The sequence below is a fragment of the Erpetoichthys calabaricus genome, chromosome 4 (genome assembly GCF_900747795.2).
Source record: "Erpetoichthys calabaricus chromosome 4, fErpCal1.3, whole genome shotgun sequence".
NCBI lineage: Eukaryota > Metazoa > Chordata > Cladistia > Polypteriformes > Polypteridae > Erpetoichthys > Erpetoichthys calabaricus.
The window spans coordinates 44,097,996-44,117,909 of NC_041397.2; the positions used below are offsets into that span (position 1 = coordinate 44,097,996).

At 36.0% G+C, this 19,914-nt stretch overlaps 1 protein-coding gene across 1 annotated transcript; it reads right to left on the bottom strand.

Annotated features, from left to right (window-relative positions):
* Positions 1-17,480: 17,480 nt before the first annotated feature.
* On the bottom strand, positions 17,481-19,077 carry LOC127527511 (olfactory receptor 52D1-like). Its single transcript, XM_051926556.1, has one exon. The coding sequence runs from the start codon at positions 18,963-18,965 to the stop codon at positions 17,982-17,984; it is 984 nt and encodes a 327-aa protein (XP_051782516.1). The 5' UTR covers positions 18,966-19,077; the 3' UTR covers positions 17,481-17,981.
* Between the last annotated feature and the right edge of the window lie 837 nt (positions 19,078-19,914).

A 19,914-nucleotide genomic window follows, 5' to 3' on the forward strand; every position in this document is an offset into this window, starting at 1 on the left:
GAATCAAAAATGTAAAAATAATTATACATTTATTCTAAGTATTGGTATACTGTTCACAAAGTACTGTAATTGTAAACCTTTTATTCCACAATAAATAAAAGTATTAAAATGTATTTATACCATTTACCTGGTATTTATATGTTCAATGTTTAGGTAGTATCCTGTACACTTATATTCACTAATACAACCTAATATAATTGCCCCCATCTTTGTTGTGCATATTAAAGTGACTGAGAATATGTTTATGAATGCACTCCTGTTTCTCACATATTGTGTTATCTGTTACCATGTTATGAATGTCTAAATATGCTTATTTTATTGTAAATATCTAAGATCTGTAAACAAACCTGAAACTGATGTTTTTGAAAATATAGTAAAGGTTGTGACCAAGTGATAGTAAAATAGTGGAAATTAAATACTGAAATTTAAAATGGCATAAAGATGTTCAGCAAATGAATGGATGGAGAGGTGGGTGGATATTCTTTAATGTTCCAAGCAAATTAAACAGTGTGATGGATAGTAACCAATTAAAAGAGAAAGTATGTACTCAAAATTATTTAATGATATTAATGATGTACCCATTTCCTGTATTAATTGCTACTTTTTGCATAATTTTAATTATTCATCTGCAATAACAATGACCATTTCAATAAATGGTAAATGTTAAAATTTATTTTAAATGTATTTATTAAAAATGTACTCCAGTAGGTTTGATAAATATGAATACCTCTTATCTAAAATGTGAAAAAATGGTTTAATAGTACATATACGTACATATGCAAGACCAGTACATGTGTCTCACTTGGATTGGGAAAAGCTAACTTTATTTTAAATATTCACATTTTCACATTAACAAAGAAATTCACTTGAAAGTTGACAACATCCTCAATTATGATTCCAATATCCTCAGAGTGTTCAACAGCTCCTGAATGTTCCATTTTGTAACTGTCTATGTTCTGGAATCCATTAACATTGTGCTGCTACAGCAGTCTGTGTTAATATTGTTATTACACTGTTTGGTACATTCCTAACCCCGTCTCCCTTTTTAATTTAATACATATTGGTATGTCCCTAGCTCCCTTTTTGCTACTAGCACTGTTTTAGTCATAGCTTTACCTTCTGCCATATTGCATTTTAGGTTAAGGAAATTATCATCCTTTAACCTTCAAGTTGTCAATGGTTTGACTTCTTGCAAGAAACCTACATTAAAGTAGAGTATATGGATTCTCAGCCTTGACTTGGTGAGTAAAGCTATCTATCCTCATTCACTACAACCAATGGGGCGACGCACACTTCATGTGGACTGGGTCTTAGGAGAGAAGACTCGCTAATATGGCGTTCAGGGACAGAATAAACATCCTTAAAAAAATCATGAAAGTTCAACATGCATGTACACCAGTGATACAAAAAATATTACCTTATTTCTGTTCCTTTATAAATTTGTACAAATTTTGAAAGTAAGACAAAATAAACAAGTATGTGTTGGGCAATACTGGTGCACTTTCTTAAGCCTTTAATAACTGACTGCCTTTGTGGACCAAAAGAAAAGGGGACAGAAACAGGGTTGGAGTCAGTCCTTCTTCTAGGGCCTGCTCTTCCTAGTTGGAGTGACAAACAGTTAAGTGAAGTTGTTGCATCCATATCCTTTCCCACAGCACCCTTTAAATATGGTCCCTATAAGATTTGTACAGTACTGAGACATTTGACACAGTGTAAGCTATATTTGCAGTAATTGAGACAAATAGTGTTTAGTGACTTAAAGCAACTTTGAATTTCTTACTTTCTTTTCTTTCTCATTTCAATTTAAATCAGTGCATCAATGACTAAACACTAAATGTTGGACAATAAGCATCTTTTTAAGTTTTATTAAGATGTAAAATTCAGGATTATTTAGAAGACTGTAGGCAAAGCTGGAACACAATAATAAATTATAACACACTCAACACACATGCTGTAGTTTGATATCAAAAATATAAACCAAGCATCAGTGCAAAATCCCTTTGCTTAAACTGTGGTTTCAAAATGTATTACCCAAGGTGTATTTAATACAATTACATATAAGTGAAATGCTACTTCTAGAGAAAAAGAGAAAAATACACCATGGTGGACTTCTTTAGCTGTTCATTGAAATGGACAACATGACTTAAGACTGAACACCCATTTTAGTTCAATGCTGTCATTCTGAAGAACAAAGCATAAATTATACAAATATTTAACAAAGCAAATTATATCACTAATGCTCAAAAAACTGATGATTCTTCTCACTGAGTATAGCCAGTCATTATCAGTAGTTTCTGTTGCATACTGTGTGTAACTTACAAAGTTGAAATTCAAAATTTAATTATTACTCCATTAAATTAAGTTATTTCCGATCACTACTTAATTACATTTGATTTAGTCCTGCCCTTGCCAACGCACTCACAGATTAAAACAAAGACAGTGCGACATCTAGATTGTAATTCTACTTCAAAATTTATAGATACTTTGAGTAAGTCGAGTGTAATTGTGGAAAACCATTTAGATCAGTTAACATCAAATGTAAACACGGAAAACAATTTAGATGAGCTAACATCACATTATAATGTGACCTTGAGAGATGCTCTGGACACAGTGGCTCCCCTTAAAACAAAAGTGATCAAAGCACATAGAAACTCTCCCTGGTTTAATGAAAACACTCGAGCTCTTAAATTAGAGTGTCGAAAACTGGTGCACAGATGGAGAACAACAAAGCTACATGTCTTTCAAATTGCATGGACAGAGAGTGTTAATAAATATAAAAAAAGCCCTCTTTAAAGCTCGGTCAGAATATTATTCTACATTAATAGATAGCAATAATAAAAATCCTCGGGTACTGTTTAGAACAGTGGCTAAATTAACAAATGGAAATTCAGATCAACAGTGCAAAATACCAACGGATATTAGCAGTACAGACTTTATGAACTTCTTCAATGAGAAAATTAAAAATATAAGATCCCAGATCTCTGCATCACAGTACAAACCACATACTAGCTTAGCAGACCCTGTCTCACATTGCACTCAACACCTTAGTAATTTTAATCCTGTAACTGAGCAGGAAGTCTTAAGTTTAATTTCTAAAATGAAGCCCACTACTTGTTCCCTAGATCCAGTGCCAACAAAACTAGTGAAAAGTGCAATGGATGTTCTTGCAGCGTCTATCCTAAACATTATCAATAGTTCATTATTGCATGGCACAGTACCTGATACACTAAAAGTGTCAGTCATTAAACCATTACTTAAAAAGTCAAACCTTGGCCCACATATACTAAATAATTATAGGCCTATTTCAAATTTACCGTTTCTCTCTAAAATACTAGAAAAAGTAGTCGCCAGTCAGCTTCAGACACACCTTACGCATTACAATTTATTTGAGAAATTCCAGTCTGGTTTTCGCACTGGTCATAGTACAGAAACGGCACTAACACGGGTTGTAAATGACATTCTGATATCCTCTAATGAAGGAAACTCCACTGTAATTATGTTGTTGGACTTAAGTGCAGCATTTGACACCATCGACCATTCTATTTTACTGCACAGGCTAGAAAATGATGTTGGGCTTACAGGCACCGTGCTCGCTTGGTTTAGTTCTTACTTATCAAATCGATTCCAATATGTACAGAAATGTGCTGACAGTACTCCATCATTATACACAGAAGTTCAATATGGTGTCCCGCAGGGCTCAGTACTGGGACCTTTACTGTTTTCACTGTACATGCTTCCACTGGGATCTCTCATTAGGAAACATAATGTTAATTTTCACTCGTATGCAGATGACACCCAGTTATACCTTTCATTTAAATCAAATGAAGTTTCTCCAATGTTGTCTTTAATTAGTTGTGTTAGTGAATTAAAGGAGTGGATGAATGAGAACTACTTGTCTTTAAATACAGATAAAACAGAGATGTTAATTGTTGGAGGGAATGATGCTGATCACAACAATATTTTGTCATCATTTAACTCAGTTGGAATCCCAGTCAATTTTACTGAATCAGCCCGCAATCTAGGAGTTATCTTTGACTCTAGCATGTCATTTAAAGCGCATATTACAAAGTTGTCCAAAACATGTTTCTTCCATCTTAAAAATGTTAGGAAATTAAGGCGCTTTTTAAATAAACAGGATTCTGAGAAACTAATTCACGCATTTATCTCTAGTAGGATTGACTACTGCAATGCGGTGTTCACTGGATGTTCAAACTTTTCTTTATACAGCCTCCAGTTAATCCAAAATGCGGCTGCAAGAATTATTACAAGAACAAGAAAATACGAACACATAACTCCAGTTCTTAAATCCTTACACTGGCTCCCGGTTAAGTTTAGGGCAGATTTCAAAATCCTTCTTTTAACATATAAAACATTAAATGGTCGAGGTCCGGCTTACTTGTCTGAACTTATCATTACTTACAAACCTGAGCGCACATTAAGATCTCAAGATGCCGGTCTGTTTATGATTCCAAGGATTAATAAAATAACAGTGGGAGGTCGAGCTTTTAGTTACAGGGCCCCTAAACTGTGGAATGGTCTGCCTGCTACTATAAGAGATGCCCCTTCGGTCTCAGCTTTTAAATCCCGGCTGAAGACTCACTACTTCAGTTTAGCATATCCTGACTAGAGCTGCTGATTAACTGTACAGACTGCATCTCTGTTGTTAGTCATTAGCACTTAAACATAAGTAACATGACAGTTATAATCTATACTAATAAAAGGCAAAGCCCTCACTGACTGACTCACTCACTCACTGACTCACTCATCACTAATTCTCCAACTTCCCGTGTAGGTAGAAGGCTGAAATTTGGCAGGCTCATTCCTTACAGCTTACTTACAAAAGTTAGGCAGGTTTCATTTCGAAATTCAAAGCGTAATGGTCATAACTGGAACATATTTTTTGTCCATACACTGTAATGGAGGAGGCGGAGTCACGTATCGCGTCATCACGCCTCCTACGTAATCACGTGAACTAAAAACAAGGAAGAGATTTACAGCACGAGTCACACGCGGGAACGAAGGTAAATGACGTTAATTTTTGACTGTCTTTTAATACTGTGTAAGCATACATATTAACACATGTGCAATTAAACGTGTGCATTTACGGGGTGATTTCTCAGGCTTAAAAGCTCACCTTTTATCAAACGCGGGAACAAAGGTAACTGACGTTGTTCACTGTCTTTTAATACTGTGTAACCATACATATTAACACATGTCCAATTAAACGTGTGCATTTACGAGGTGATTTCTCAGGCTTAAAAGCTCGCCTTTTACTAAAAAGGTAAATGCGAAACTATTTTCAATCAGTTTATTGAAACGCTCCCGTTAAGGATTGCAATAACATATTCGCGAGATATAAGAACGAAGTAGGGGGAAATGGAGGAACAGCCGCAAACAGCGAAGAGCAAAAAATTAATTAAACAATTGAGAACGGAGCGAGTTAAGCATACAAGCATGTTCATAAGGGAAACAAACCATGGTGTAAAACGTAAGTTTAAATAAAGTTTATAGAAACGCTCCCGCTGCGGATTGCAATAACATATTCGCGAGATAAAAGTTTAATGAGAAGACACGAGGTATAAACCAACCACACGCCGTGGCGCAACGTTAGGGGCAACAGTTTCAACCATTCTATGATCTGCTTCTCGCAACTGAAAGACGTCACATGGCGGATGTTAGCCGACTTGCTGACCGCAACGTTAGGGGCTTCAAGTATGGCGCTGACGCCACATCTCAGTGCCAACACTTTGCAGACTGTACTTAAAAGACACGCCCTCCTCACTGGACAGTTAAAAACACCAATCAAACTAACGATGACATCAAGTATTACCCAATCAAAAGTAGGAAAGGAGGCATCTTCATAAAATGCGTGTGGGATGATTTGCATGAGACGCTGCTTTAAAAAAAAAATGATTACAAAAATACGGGATAAATCCCGTCCAGTATTCATTCAAAACGGGACGCGCAATTTCATTGTCAAACGCGGCACGATTCCGTATTTTAAAGGACGGGTGGCAACCCTACAGTGCCAGGTAACCACCCATACAATCAGATTGTGATTCAGACTAGGAATGCAATGAATGTAATTACCCCAATCTACATACAAGGCGAAAGTCTTGCAACATTCAAAGATGATGGTTTGGGATAATTAGTACTTATTAAGTACACCATGGAACATAAAACAGCTTATGAAGCCTTGAACCGAAAAAAGCAACATCTCAGAGATCGTACAAAAAAAAAAGGAGGTAATGTCGTTTTACTCGCTGTACATTTTAGTGAAACATTACCAGTTATTCCACGAGGGAGACCAGCAGATGAACTCAACGCTTCTTTAAAATCCATGCTTCTCATACGGTCGGTTATATGTCGCGTGTTCTCGGGTAAGTACACCAAAAAATGTATACATTTAAGCATGTAATGGGCAAAGAAAAAATGAGGTATACCCGAAGGCACTGCAGTAGTACTCAATGTAACTTTACTTCTTAAATGTTAATGTTTTACTGTTTAATAATTTATACGCTTCTTATATATTGTTCAAATTCTTTTATCAAAATACCAGTGACAGCGCAATGCACGATAACATGGAGTGAATACACCATACGCATCTGCCCACGGCCGCCCTGGTGTGCGCAGATAGGACGTGATTCTAAAATAAAATAAACATAAATAATAATAATAATAATAAATTTTATTTATATTGCACTTTATATTTTAGCAATCCCAAAGTGCTAAAAGAGTAATACAATCATCACCCATAAAGCGGATAGCAGACGTGACGTATTATATGTGTACCACATTTCAAGTCAATAGGTGAAACAGTTTGCAAGCTACAGGTGATTTAAATATCCTGGACAGACCAACGAGAAGCCACGGTAGCAAATTATACAAGAAGATTTTACTGTTTAATTATTTATATTTATATGAAATGTGCTTCTTATATATTACTTCATATTCTTATATGATAATGATGTTAATGTTGTTTATATTGATTTCTATGTTATTGTAAGTGCATCTATGTGTGTATATGTATGTGTGTATGTATGTATGTGTATATATATATATATATATATATATATATATATATATATATATATAAAAATATATATATAAAAAATATATGTGTATATGTATATATAATATATCTGTATATGTGTGTATATGTGTGTGTATATGTGTATATGTATATATATATGACAGCAACACTCATAACAATGACAACACAATTACATTGACAATCATGTTACGTTATTTTTAAAATGTTTCCTTTACTTTTTCATAACCTCTTTAACACACTACTTCTCCGCTGCGAAGCGCGGGTATTTTGCTAGTTGTATAATAACCCTCACTTATTCTTTTTTTCTTCTCGGTACTCAAATGTGGCACTTGGTGCCATGGCCCACCTGCCAAGTTGTTTTGCCTGCCTAAGGAAAAGTCATCCCAGATGGAGTATCGCAGGAATCGTGGGAAAGAGGGGTCCTTTCATCGGATTGGCTGGCCCAGCACTGTTTCAGCCGTGGAATGGCCAAATGGGGGAGGCAGCTTGAAGGATGAGGTCTCCAGGACTCTACACAAATCCAAATCTTATTATGGGATATATCATCTACTGTTAAATTCTGCTCTGTACTTCTAAAATTTATATTTTTTATTTCTTACTATATTGAGAAATTGTTCTGTTCTGTATACTGCATTGTATTGTATTGACCCCCTTCTTTTGACACCCACTGCACGCCCAACCTACCTGGAAAGGGGTCTCTCTTTGAACTGCCTTTCCCAAGGTTTCTTCCATTTTTCCCTACTAGGTTTTTTGGGAGTTTTTCCTTGTCTTCTTAGAGAGTCAAGGCTGGGGGGCTGTCAAGAGGCAGGGCCTGTTAAAGCCCATTGCGGCACTTCCTGTGTGATTTTGGGCTATACAAAAATAAACTGTATTGTATTGTATTGTAATTATAGAGATCTGCAGATTGATTCCTTTATTGTAAATATAATGGCGTGCACAGTCAAAAGTGCTCACACTTTTATAGAACTAAAAAAAAAATACATCTCTGATAACAGAATTACAGTTTAAAGGTTTCTATTATGTCTTTAATGTTGGGCATCATGGTTTCATAAACATCTCATACAGTAGAATGTGCTCCCTAGTGATGCAGCATGGGAAAAACCTCCTGGAATGAGTAGTTCAGCCATGGAAGTCTGACACAGTGAATACCTGACAACCATTAATCATAGGATCCGTCAATAGCATTTTTGTCATAAGGATGCTTGTTGTAGACCTTTCATTTCCAGAAAAAAAAAATCCTTGATTCGATTGAGCAGTATGGAGCACGATGGAAGGAATTCTGCAGATAAATGACAAAAAGATATATTGTCCCATAAGGCAAAGTAGTGTGGAGTCATTGATCACAGTATTCTGTTTTTCCTCAAAACAAGAAATGTAGTGTGTAAAGCCCATCAAGGAATGTGATAAGGTAATGGCGAATTTCAAGGCCGAATTTTTTTTCTTATTAGGTCCTTTGTACTATTTTTTTTGCAGAACTTAATAAAATGTCTTAAATCACATACACTTACCACTCTGTGGTTTGGTTCTTTAGCATCCCCCCCACTTTCCCTACTTCATCTGTAACCTCATGCAATTAGACAAGCAAAGGAAGAAGCAAGAGTTAAGTTCCACATTTAATTATGGATTATTGATAATATGCCTAAAAATATTAAGGAAACATAGTACAATGTGCATGTTGGCAAATTATACCATTAGAGCCTAAGTAGCAGTACATCTTGCATCCATATGTGACTCTTGGCTTATTTTCAGTCCAGCTTGCTTTGCTACCACAAGACCTTTGAATGGAGTATTGAAAAAAGCCACATGCCCGTCTCAGTATGGCTGTTGAGATACAGTAATCTTCATCATGGTCTTCTCTTCATGACTGGATGGTGAAAGAGAGAGGTAAAGGCAAGGTGACCAACTTTGTATCATTCTTATCACAAAACACAAACCAGTGGGGCATGGTGGTACAGAATGGACTTCAATTCAAAACCAATTATAAACAGCAATACTTCAGACACATTAAATTAGTTTTCCTGTTCCTTCCTGGGCCATTTACCAATGAAAACGCTCAGGTACAACTCATCGCCCAGTTGCCCTGTTTAGGCAGTTTATGGCCTGTCTGAGGGGGAATGCTTATAGATTCATGTAAGTCCAAACACAGATAACCTTGAAAAACTGATTTTAAACATGCTCCATCCCTATAAATTTCACATCCGCAGTCAGTCCTAAAGACTGGGGGTTGAGTTGGTTAGGCAAACATCAAAGCTCTTATCAATAAAGTAAAAATATGTCTCTGAAATACTAATGTTACATTTGGGTTGTCTAGCTTACAAATAAAGATGGACAAAATATGTATCAAGATATAGACTAGCTATATGGTCCATTACATCCAGTCATCAGAATGAAGGCCAGATCACCACTGTCTTGTAGGGCTGTACACATAATAATGTTTGCACCTTGCTGTCAGTACTTGAACTGCCACCCTTTACCCCTCCCATGCCTCCTTGTCATCCAGTTTCGTCAACATAGATGAATGTATGTTGTATCACATTAGACTCCAGTTCCATTATCTTCATTAATCACAATAATCAAACATATGGAAAAATGTATGAAAAGGAACAGAAGACTGATTTTTGTAAAACCTACATGATGCTGACAACTTAACTGTATATACAGAAACTTCATGCCCTTAACTTTGACTTTCTATCAAAGGATACTATGCAGATCTGTTAGATTCTGATGTGGGGCACTTCAACACCTGAACAATTGTCAGTATACTTACAGTATGAATGTTTGAGATGTTTTGGTGTGCAACTACAGCTGTCTGTACTTCATACAAACATATGAAATTCAGTTTTAAACTGTGACTCAAAAGGGTGCCATTGCTGTGGAAAGTATGATAAGCCATTTCAAGTTGGAATACAACTTCAACATTTAAACACAAAGTGAAGATATCTGGCCAAACCTGGGATGTGACAGATGACATTGACTCTCAGGAGAGGAGATTATATCATTGTAAAATAATGGCATGGAAAAGGTCTCAAGGTGCTTTATAGCACTTGACTTATCTTATGAATGCTACAAAATGTCCTTGTCCCCCTGTAGTCTTCTTATAGAGCCAATAGGTGTGTGGAGAACATATTGAGTTTAGGTCTGAAATTCATATACCAACACCTTGACTCCTCTGGGACACTCATGAAAATTTTGTTTGTAGATTTAAGCTTTGCCTTTAACACCATCATTACAGAGCTATTGAACAAGAACCCCAGCCAGTTCCATTTGCCCCACTCAATAGGCTAAGGTATCATAGACTCTCTGACTATGGTTGTATAAATTGTCATATACTTTTTCCAAGTTCACAAACCACATATAGACCAGCAAATATATAAGATTAACAAATTTCCATGATGCCTCAATTATCTCTCCAACAAAAAATGTGTCCATGTATTTCATGATCTGGGCAGAATCTGTATTACTCCAGTGTTCAGCTTATGCTTTCCCAGAAAGACCAAAGAGTAAGTGGAATGCATGATCTTATTCCCTTTTCAAATAGGGAGCACTTCTCCTGTGTGCCAGTCCCATCACACAGTATTGACCTTCCAGGGAGCATTTAATTGGTATGAGTCAATGAAAGTCTTATTTTCAATTTTTGAATGCCTTTTAAACACAGCTCCATTAGCACTGAAAGCATCAGAGGCTAAAAGTGAAAATTTTGCAGTATATTTTAAAAAAATATTAGACTTACTATAAAACCGACTTCTATCTCAACTATCTCAGCATTGTGAACTAAGCTGCTTCAGTAAAATTAGTTTTTCTGAACTTCATAGAATAATCACTCAGCTAAAACAGTCCACATGTATATTAGACCCTGTTCCTACAAGCTCTTTAAAGAAGTTTCTGATCTACTTAGTGTGAGCGCTGAAGTCAGAAAACGACGAGAAAAACACCAATTTAAAATTAAAAGCAATTTCTTTATTATTTATTCTTGGTGAGAGATGGTAAGACTGCTTCCTGCCTTGTGCCCTGTGTTGGCTGAGATTGGCTCCAGCAGACATTAATAATGTTTTTTCTGCGTTCTCATTAGCAACAGCATTCTTGTCATAGTAAACTGTTCATTAGACTCTATCATTTTTCCAGATTCTTTTAACACTACTGTAATTAAGCCTCTGCTCAAGAAAAATAACCTTGATCTTAGACAACTACGGGCCAATCTCCAATTTGCCTTTTCTCAGTAAAATTCTGTAAAAAGTAGTTTTTTGATAGTAAGCTAGCTTTAGAGCAAATCATAGTACTGAAACAGTTCTAGTAAAATTAATAAATGATCTGGAAAATAATGCAGATGCAAATACAACACTGTATCTGTACTTGTTCTGCTAGACTTGAGTGCAGCATTCGATATTATACATCATGATATTCTTATAAACTGTCTTAGGCATTGGGTAGGGATTTCAGGTACTGCCTTAGGCTTGTTTAAATCATATATAACTGGAAGGAAATTCTTTGTCAGTTATGGATATTATGCATCAAAAATACATGATATTCTACATGGTGTACCGCACAGATCAATTTTGGGACAATTATAATTTTCACTCTACATGCTTCCATTAAGCCAGATCATTTTCAAATATAATGTAAATTACCATAGCTATGCTGATGACACACAGCTCTATTTATCCATTGCTTTTTATGTTTTTGTCTCCCATCCTGTGTGGTGGTGCACACCAGCTCAGAGTGCTCTGTTCTGCAGTAGGTACTGGAAGAAATGAGGAGGACTTGGAAACCTTATTATTGACTGTGCTAACTGTATCAACTCAACAGTGGAGGGCAGGTGACTAGCTGACCTAGGTCATTCTGGCTTTCACAATATAGAAACTGATTACCATCAGACCTAACTATCTGATTTGCTAATTTTTGTCTTCTGACCTTGGCACTCCAGAGGCTTATTTTTCTCCTATGGCCCATCGTAGGAGTTTTTTGTTTTCCTCTCCTCAGTTTCAGCTGGTCAAACAATCACATTCAGGAATCAAGAACTTCATCTACATCCTAAATCAATGGAAACCGCTATGGCCTGTTTTATTTGCTTTTGTATCATGTAACAAAGGCGCTATATAGGTGCCTGACCCGACACAGATGGACACAGAGGCACATATAAAACCAATAAAGACTTTTATTTTCTTCACACGTGGGCGCACATCTTCCCTGTGACCCACAGGCAATACACAGTCCAAAAAGCACTTGATAAACACACCAACAGTTTTCTCTCTTTTACCACCACTCCTCCTCAAGCATAGTCTTCCACCTCCCGACTCTGGCCCTTTTTATAGCCCACCCGGAAGCATTCCAGGTGCTTGACCACTTGGTCCTAATTGCACTTCCGGGTGGGGCTGAAGATTCGTCCAGCCGTGCTGTTGAAACCAGACAGCCCCCCCTAGCGGCCACCCCAGGCCCCAACCAGGCTGTGGAGGACTCCATCTGACATGGAGCCCTGCAGGAGGTTGGGGAATCACCGTCTGCCAGGGAGGCTGCCACCAAGAGTCCCAGAGGAGGTATTGGGCTGCCCATGGTTGCTCCCCTGGAACATAAGAAGCAGGGGCGTCCCGGCCGGGCATGGGACCCAACCATTCATCACAGTCTTTATATTAACTTTAATAACATTAAACTGTTTCTGCTCAATGGGTTGACATGCACATATGCAAAGGAAAAATTTAGATACTGTATATACTGTATATATTTAATTTTATATATATTAATTAGATCTGATTATTCTATTGTCAGCCTTAATGTATACATATTTTAATTAGAAAACCTTTTTCTGATAAGAGTGAAGGTTTGTTTTGCACTTTAGTGATTAAATTTTGTTTAACAATACCTGGTTGATTTTGTTTTTAGTATACTTACATTTCTTAGAAATGATCACAGTATTAATTAATGATAATAATTCAAGTAAATATGGTATATCTTTGTTTTTGTTAATTAATCTGTGGAAAGCACATTGAGTTTCATGTAAATATATGATAAGTAGCTATATAAATAAAGTTATTATTATATGAGAGTCAAAACACAAATACCGTACATAATATTTAGTGCACCCATCCAGTCTGATGATATCCCCATTTAAACTCATCCTATTTAAACTTCTACTAAGAATAGCATAGGAGATTTACCACCTACCCTTCCTGAGTCATCATATAATTTGCTAAAACCTATTGAAGGGTGTCCAAGACCTTATTTACCTTGGCTTTGCTAAACATTTACTTACGGGACTTAACTCTGCCCAGCTGCACTAGCTGCATCCTTCTCGGCTTGTTAGTAATTCTCATTAAAATCTGGATAGTTTCCTTTACTGCTGGTGTCAACCAGTAATGCCACTATGAAAGGCACCAACATCCTTCTAGCCACTGCTGCCTGTGGCTGCTTCAGCTACTCGTGTTTGAAGTAGGCCTGTTTTGGTTTTATTTACTTGACTTCTATCAATTTGCAGGAAAAGCTGTTCTAGAGATGGGGAATAAATTCACCTTGAAGAAAGGCATCTGATAGTTGCTCCAAGCACACCTTCATTACTTATTTGAATCTACCAGTTGCAGTATCAGAACCATATGGTGATTAATTGATTTTTCAGTAGTTCTCCTTACCTGACTGTCCTGATACAAAGAGTATCTCACACGTGTGCATGGGAGACAGTATAAGAGCTTAACTGGGACTAAATGCCAGAGACAGGGGTTGATGAATGGTACTAATGCCTTTTTGTCCTTCTTCTACAGACAACTGGAAGAAAAAAACAAATGAGACTCCACCCACTTCCTCATCAACTTCAAGCCCTCCAAAAGACCTCACTTCCGGTTGAAAACCCTCCTCTTCCTGCCATCTTCCTATACAACCTCAACCCTGCAATCCCATCCTTAGTCTATTTTTTGATTCAGTCCTTTATGATTACTTGTATCAGTGTTTCTCTACAGTATATGGGGTGCAGTCCCCAAACCTTTATCTGGGCTCTTTGTGTTTTCTTCTCAAGTATCAAACCCGATGATACAGCTTAAAAAGTTTGTCATTGATCTTTACCCTGAGATACACAAGTACAGTGGACCCTTGACTTACGAACTCAATTCGTTCGCGAGAGCTGGTTGTAACTCAAGTTGGTTGTAAGTCAGGACTATATTTCCCATAAGAAATAATGGAAATACCCATAATACGCTCCGAAACTCCCACAGCAACACTTACTTAACCTTTTCGTAATAAAAAAGGGTTGTATAATGTGCATAATTTACCAAAACACCAATAATTTTTCTAATGTACTAACCAAAAAGTTATAAGAAGTGCCTAGCCTACCAGAAACAACAATTTCATACTGTACTCACCATTTAATTTGACATCTTTGGGCTGCAGAAAGGGAGGAGGAGGAGAATGAAATGGAAGGTGGTTATTGTTTGGAAGGAGCCTCCTTATACAAATCTTCCATCCATCCATCCATTTTCCAACCCGCTAAATCCGAACACAGGGTCACGGGGGTCTGCTGGAGCCAATCCCAGACAACACAGGGCACAAGGCAGGAAGCAATCCCGGGCAGGGTGCCAACCCACCGCAGTTATACAAATCTTTTCTTTGTAAAATTGTCGAGATGGTGGATTTCGACATGCTGTACATATTAGCGAGATCGGTCACACGAACACCACTCTCATATTTCCGCACAATTTCCTTCTTCGTTTCGATCATGATTGCTTTCTTTACCTTCGTTACCTTCTCTTCCTTCCTTAGCAATTATCGAAAATAAATTATATAAATCACTGCACCGACCGAAATTACGTCCACAAACACATGTATCTGGGCTCCAACTGACGCTTACAAACGCTCTCGGCTGTTTGTTTACAATCATGCAAGAGGATACACGTGACCGCATTCAGGTCGTAACGCAAGATGTTGGTTGTAAATCAAAATAAAAATTTTGGTCGTAAATCAAGTTGTTCACATGTCAGGCCGGTCGTATATATCAAGGGTCGACTGTATACTTATGAGCATATTTCTGTTTAAACATGATGTTCATAATGTAAGATCTATGATCAGCAGAGAAATCTAATAACAATCCACATCAGGCCATAAAAACAATGTGGAGCTGCTATTATGGCTCTCCTCCCACAAGCAGAAGAACTGTGGAACTCTAGAATATGTAACATACATTCTCAGGTATATACAGTCAAACTCATCTTTACATACAGGAATCACTCTTGGACAAGTCTTCTCAATCATCAGTAAAAGATGGTCTCTTCTTTTAATGTGGCTTTTGTCAATGGGAGATGCCCCAAACAGGTGTGGGAATACTTGGTGCTGTATAGTTGGAGTATGTTCAGTGGACTAAGAAATTACCACAATGCACATGTGAGCTGCTGTACTTTGTTTATGCACCATATAAATACATAAAGCACTCAGCTGTTTTGGAATCAATAGATTTGGGACTGGAAAGGGTAATATTTGCTGACACTGTAGCCTTGTAAGGAGATTCAAAGATCATGTGGGGGAGATACCCATTGGGGTGTGATTAGGAGGAGCTTTGTCTTTGTTGTAACCATTATTTTTAGCATTAATTAATGATGGTTTGCCCACTTTTTTAAAAAGAACTCTTAAGTTAGGCTTCCCATAATCCTTGACCCTCTAGGACTCTGCTTCCAGAACTCTCTACAGCACATACCTTTAGGAGAGATTGTTTCCAGTAAAAACACCATGGTCCTTCTCACATTCTGCTCTTGGTTCCTGATGTGTTTTTTTCTGTGATCTCAAAGCAGAATATAACATATTTTGATGTTCAGGCATCTAATGGTATCATAAAAATGTGCAAGCTGTTTAAAATATTTTATGAAACCTGTAACTGAAAGGTCATGGAAATTTCTTTGAAGTTTTACAAAAATGTAATGAATGATTTTTTTTTTGGCATACACATCATTCTTCTTTATAGCTCTTTATTATGTGAATGACAAGCTTAGAATGTGCATTTCAAACTAATTCAGAGCTTCTCTTCATCTTTTCCTACTTCTATATGGAGTTGATGTTTTGTAAGTCAGAGAACCTAAGAGAAATGTATTAAGATATACAAGTATTACATTTAATAGGTTTAGAAAAAAATATTTTAATAACATAGAGAATAATATAGAAGTAACTGTAGATTATTTTACATGTAATTCATCATGCCCAAAAGAGACAACTTAGTCAAACACCCTGCCTTCTGCCCTCCAAAGCCCCTTGGTCCAAGGGTCAGCTGCAGCAGTGGCTGGGGTGCAGATCGATGTGGGCATTTAGGAAGTGCAAACATGTGTAGTAGGATGATATTTGGTTGTTCTTAGTCTTGAATGACAGTTTTAAAAGTTCCAAATAATTTTTTACATAATAATTGGTGTTTTAAAGTCTTTTATTTCTCTGTAATATCTTAAGTAATGACAAAAGCACTGAATGGTTTTCACAAATTTTCTGGATAATGCATTTATTATTTAAAAAACAAAATATTTCTTTTATTTATTTAGTACACTTCTTAATAATTCATCTCAGCAAAATTTTAACATACAATTCAATATTGTTATAGCAATGGTTCATTCAAAACCCCACTCCAGTTCAAGGTTGTTGGAAGAGGGGTCTGCATATCCCAGCATCACAGAACAGAACTCAGGCACATCACAAAAAGTTGTTAAAATACAAACCAACTATCACCATTGTGTGTTATCTTTTTTCTTAGAATTCTTCACTCTGCTCACTGTAGACGTTGATGCAAACACTGAAGATGCATACTGATATTTAATATAGTTCATCAAAAAAGGAAAAACAGAGAAAACACTGTGTAACAAATGGCTGTTTGTCAGCTATGAGTTTGAAAGCAGTTGCAAGTAACAGAATATTATTCAAAAAATAATCTGACATATTGATATATGTAATACTTTTCTATTTACATTAGTACAATAAAATAATCCTTAATGTCAGCAAAGCAGGCAACAAAAAGAAATAACAAAAACATAATGAAGACATTTATAGTTTCATTCTGAGTAACACTTTTTTAGAAAGAATATGCATGTCAATAGATAATGTACGAGGGACGTTCAAAAAGTTTCTGCACTTTTTTTAAACTCTATTAAGAATTTCAAAAACAAATTACATCACTTTTCTACATAGTCACCTTTGTTTGTGATGTCATTTTTCCAGTGTCGCACCAACTTTTTAATGCTCAATTACTGCTCCTCCCACCTTCACCATTTCCAACGAAAATATAAAAGCATGGAAACTTTTTGAATGTCCCTTGTAAATATGACAAAGAAAAAACTCTCACATTTCATACACAGGAAACATTAATACAGTAGTATATTGGAAAATAATAAACACATTAATTATTTAAGGAAGTATATTTTTCAACAATAAACTATCTTAAGAAAAATTAGTGATTTTAATAGGGAATCAATTGTTCCAGCTTTGCAATAACCTAACAGACAAAAGTAAAAATCAACATTTTGCATATTTTTTATTAACACATTTATACAACTGGGGTAAAAATAGAAAGACAATTCCAGAAACCATCAGAAGATTTTTTAGATTATGCTACAGTACACATTTAAACTTCTAACCAGTAATTTTTTTCTCTGAACCAGTTATTCTAATTCAGTGTTGCAAGCTAACAATGTTTATGCTTAGTAATATTGGGCACAAGGCAGTGACCAACCATATAGAGGGTGTTAGTCCATTAAAGAACTCTTTCACTCACTACTATCAGACCATTTAAGAATTGCCACTCGACTTATGCCTTATGCTTTTCAGATGTGAGGAAAACCCAGAGAAAACCACAGACACAAGGAAAAGTGTAACTCCACACTGAACTGGGTGGTATTACATTAATAACTATGTCACCACTGTGCCTATTTAAACTTTATTAGAGTATGAGAACTTACATCAATTTCTCTATATTAGCCTTTACTTTTTATGTATTAGAACTTTGCCCTCTGTTAGAAACTGGAAGTTTTTTGCCTATGCCAAGCTTCCTTAGAATTTGTTCCCTGATTTCCTTTGTTCTAACACCATAAATAATCGGGTTGAAACAACTTGGTAGAAGGAGATATGAAACACTTATTAGGTTGTGAAAATCAGAAGTAACTGAGTTACTAAATCTATATGCGAGAAATGAGCTTAGGCCCATACAATATGTCATAAGAATGACAATTAAATGAGTGCCACATGTACTTATGGCCTTTTGTTTTGATTTTCCCGATGCTGATCTGAGAACTGCAAAAAAAATTTTACCATAGGAAAAAAGAATGAACAAAAGGTCAAGACCTGCTATTGAAAAAGCTGCAACTAATCCCATTATATTGTTTCTGTTTGTATTCTCACAAGCTAACCCAACTACCACCATGTGTTCACAATAACAGTGCTCAATCACATTTGACAAACAGAAAGTAAGGGAACTAGCAAATAAAATAATCAAAAAAACAAATATAGTACTTCGAACTAGGGCAAATACTGCAATTTTAAGAAAATTGGAGGTATTAATGTAATCATTATAACGTAATGGATTGCATATTGCCACATATCGGTCAATAGCCATAACAAGAAGGATGGTTGATTCAAATGAACTAACAAAATGAACAAAAAACATTTGCACTAAACAGCCAACAAGTGAAATATCATTCCAGTCAAGTAATAAACTGAGCAGCATTTTTGGGGTGAATGTCATTGGTATGGTTAGATCTACAACAGCCATAGTGCATATTAAAATATACATTGGCAAATGCAGACCTGATCCTGTTGTAATAACAAAAATGATTCCAGAGTTAAGCAGTATAGCCAGAATAAACAAAATAAATACAGGAATAAAAATAATCCGCCTGTAATCATAAAACGATGGAAATACTATTAAGAAGAAAGTGCTATAAGAATGGTTTTTATGGCTCTCCACTTCCATCATATGCTTTGTGATGCTTGCTGTGCCGATCCTGGCAAATCTGGGAAATGGATATAACTGATGTTTAATGCTTTTTTTTTTGCTTTCAGACAAAGAGAATATCTAATAACAAATTAAAGTAATATTTGAAGAATTTTAGAAGACATAAACATGAATTTGCAGTAGAAGATAAATGTATTTTGGAATTATGCTGATTTTTAAAGTTTTGATAAAACATTAGTTACCCTATTAAAACAATCACATTTTTCATGTTTAGATACTTACAGTTTTTTTAAACATTGGACAACTAGGGTAACAGTTATTTCATGAGTGAAAATTGTGAAGATATTTTATACAGCATGTGAGGACATATTAGTTTCACTAGTGCTATGAAAAAATGACAAAAAACTATTATTATAGAGTAGTTGAAACATCTCAATTTTAACAGTAATTACATTTAAATATGACTAATCCATCCATCCATCCATTGTCCAACCCGCCGAATCCGAACACAGGGTCACGGGGGTCTGCTGGAGCCAATCCCAGCCAACACAGGGCACAAGGCAGGAAACAATCCTGGGCAGGGTGCCAACCCACCGCAGGAATATGACTAATACAAAGTCTAATTATCCTTGTTGCCAATATACAATGATATACTTCAGCATGTTTTGCCACCATTCTCCATTATACTGTGCAATGTTTTTATATTTAAACTAATGTTTTAAAAAATAAAGGAGGTTGTTTTCATACCTATTAAAGTTTCTGCTCCAATCTTCCGACAATTCATTGCTGCAGACCTCGAACATAGGTTCCTAACATACATACATAAAAAAGTTCCATTTATTTATTGTAATTAAATATATTAACAGCTTTTTTTTTTAAGTTTTACTTATTTTATAATGCAGTCTTTGCCTTCTTATTCACTGATACCCTTTAGGCAATGCATGTATATACTGTAATTAACATGTATACA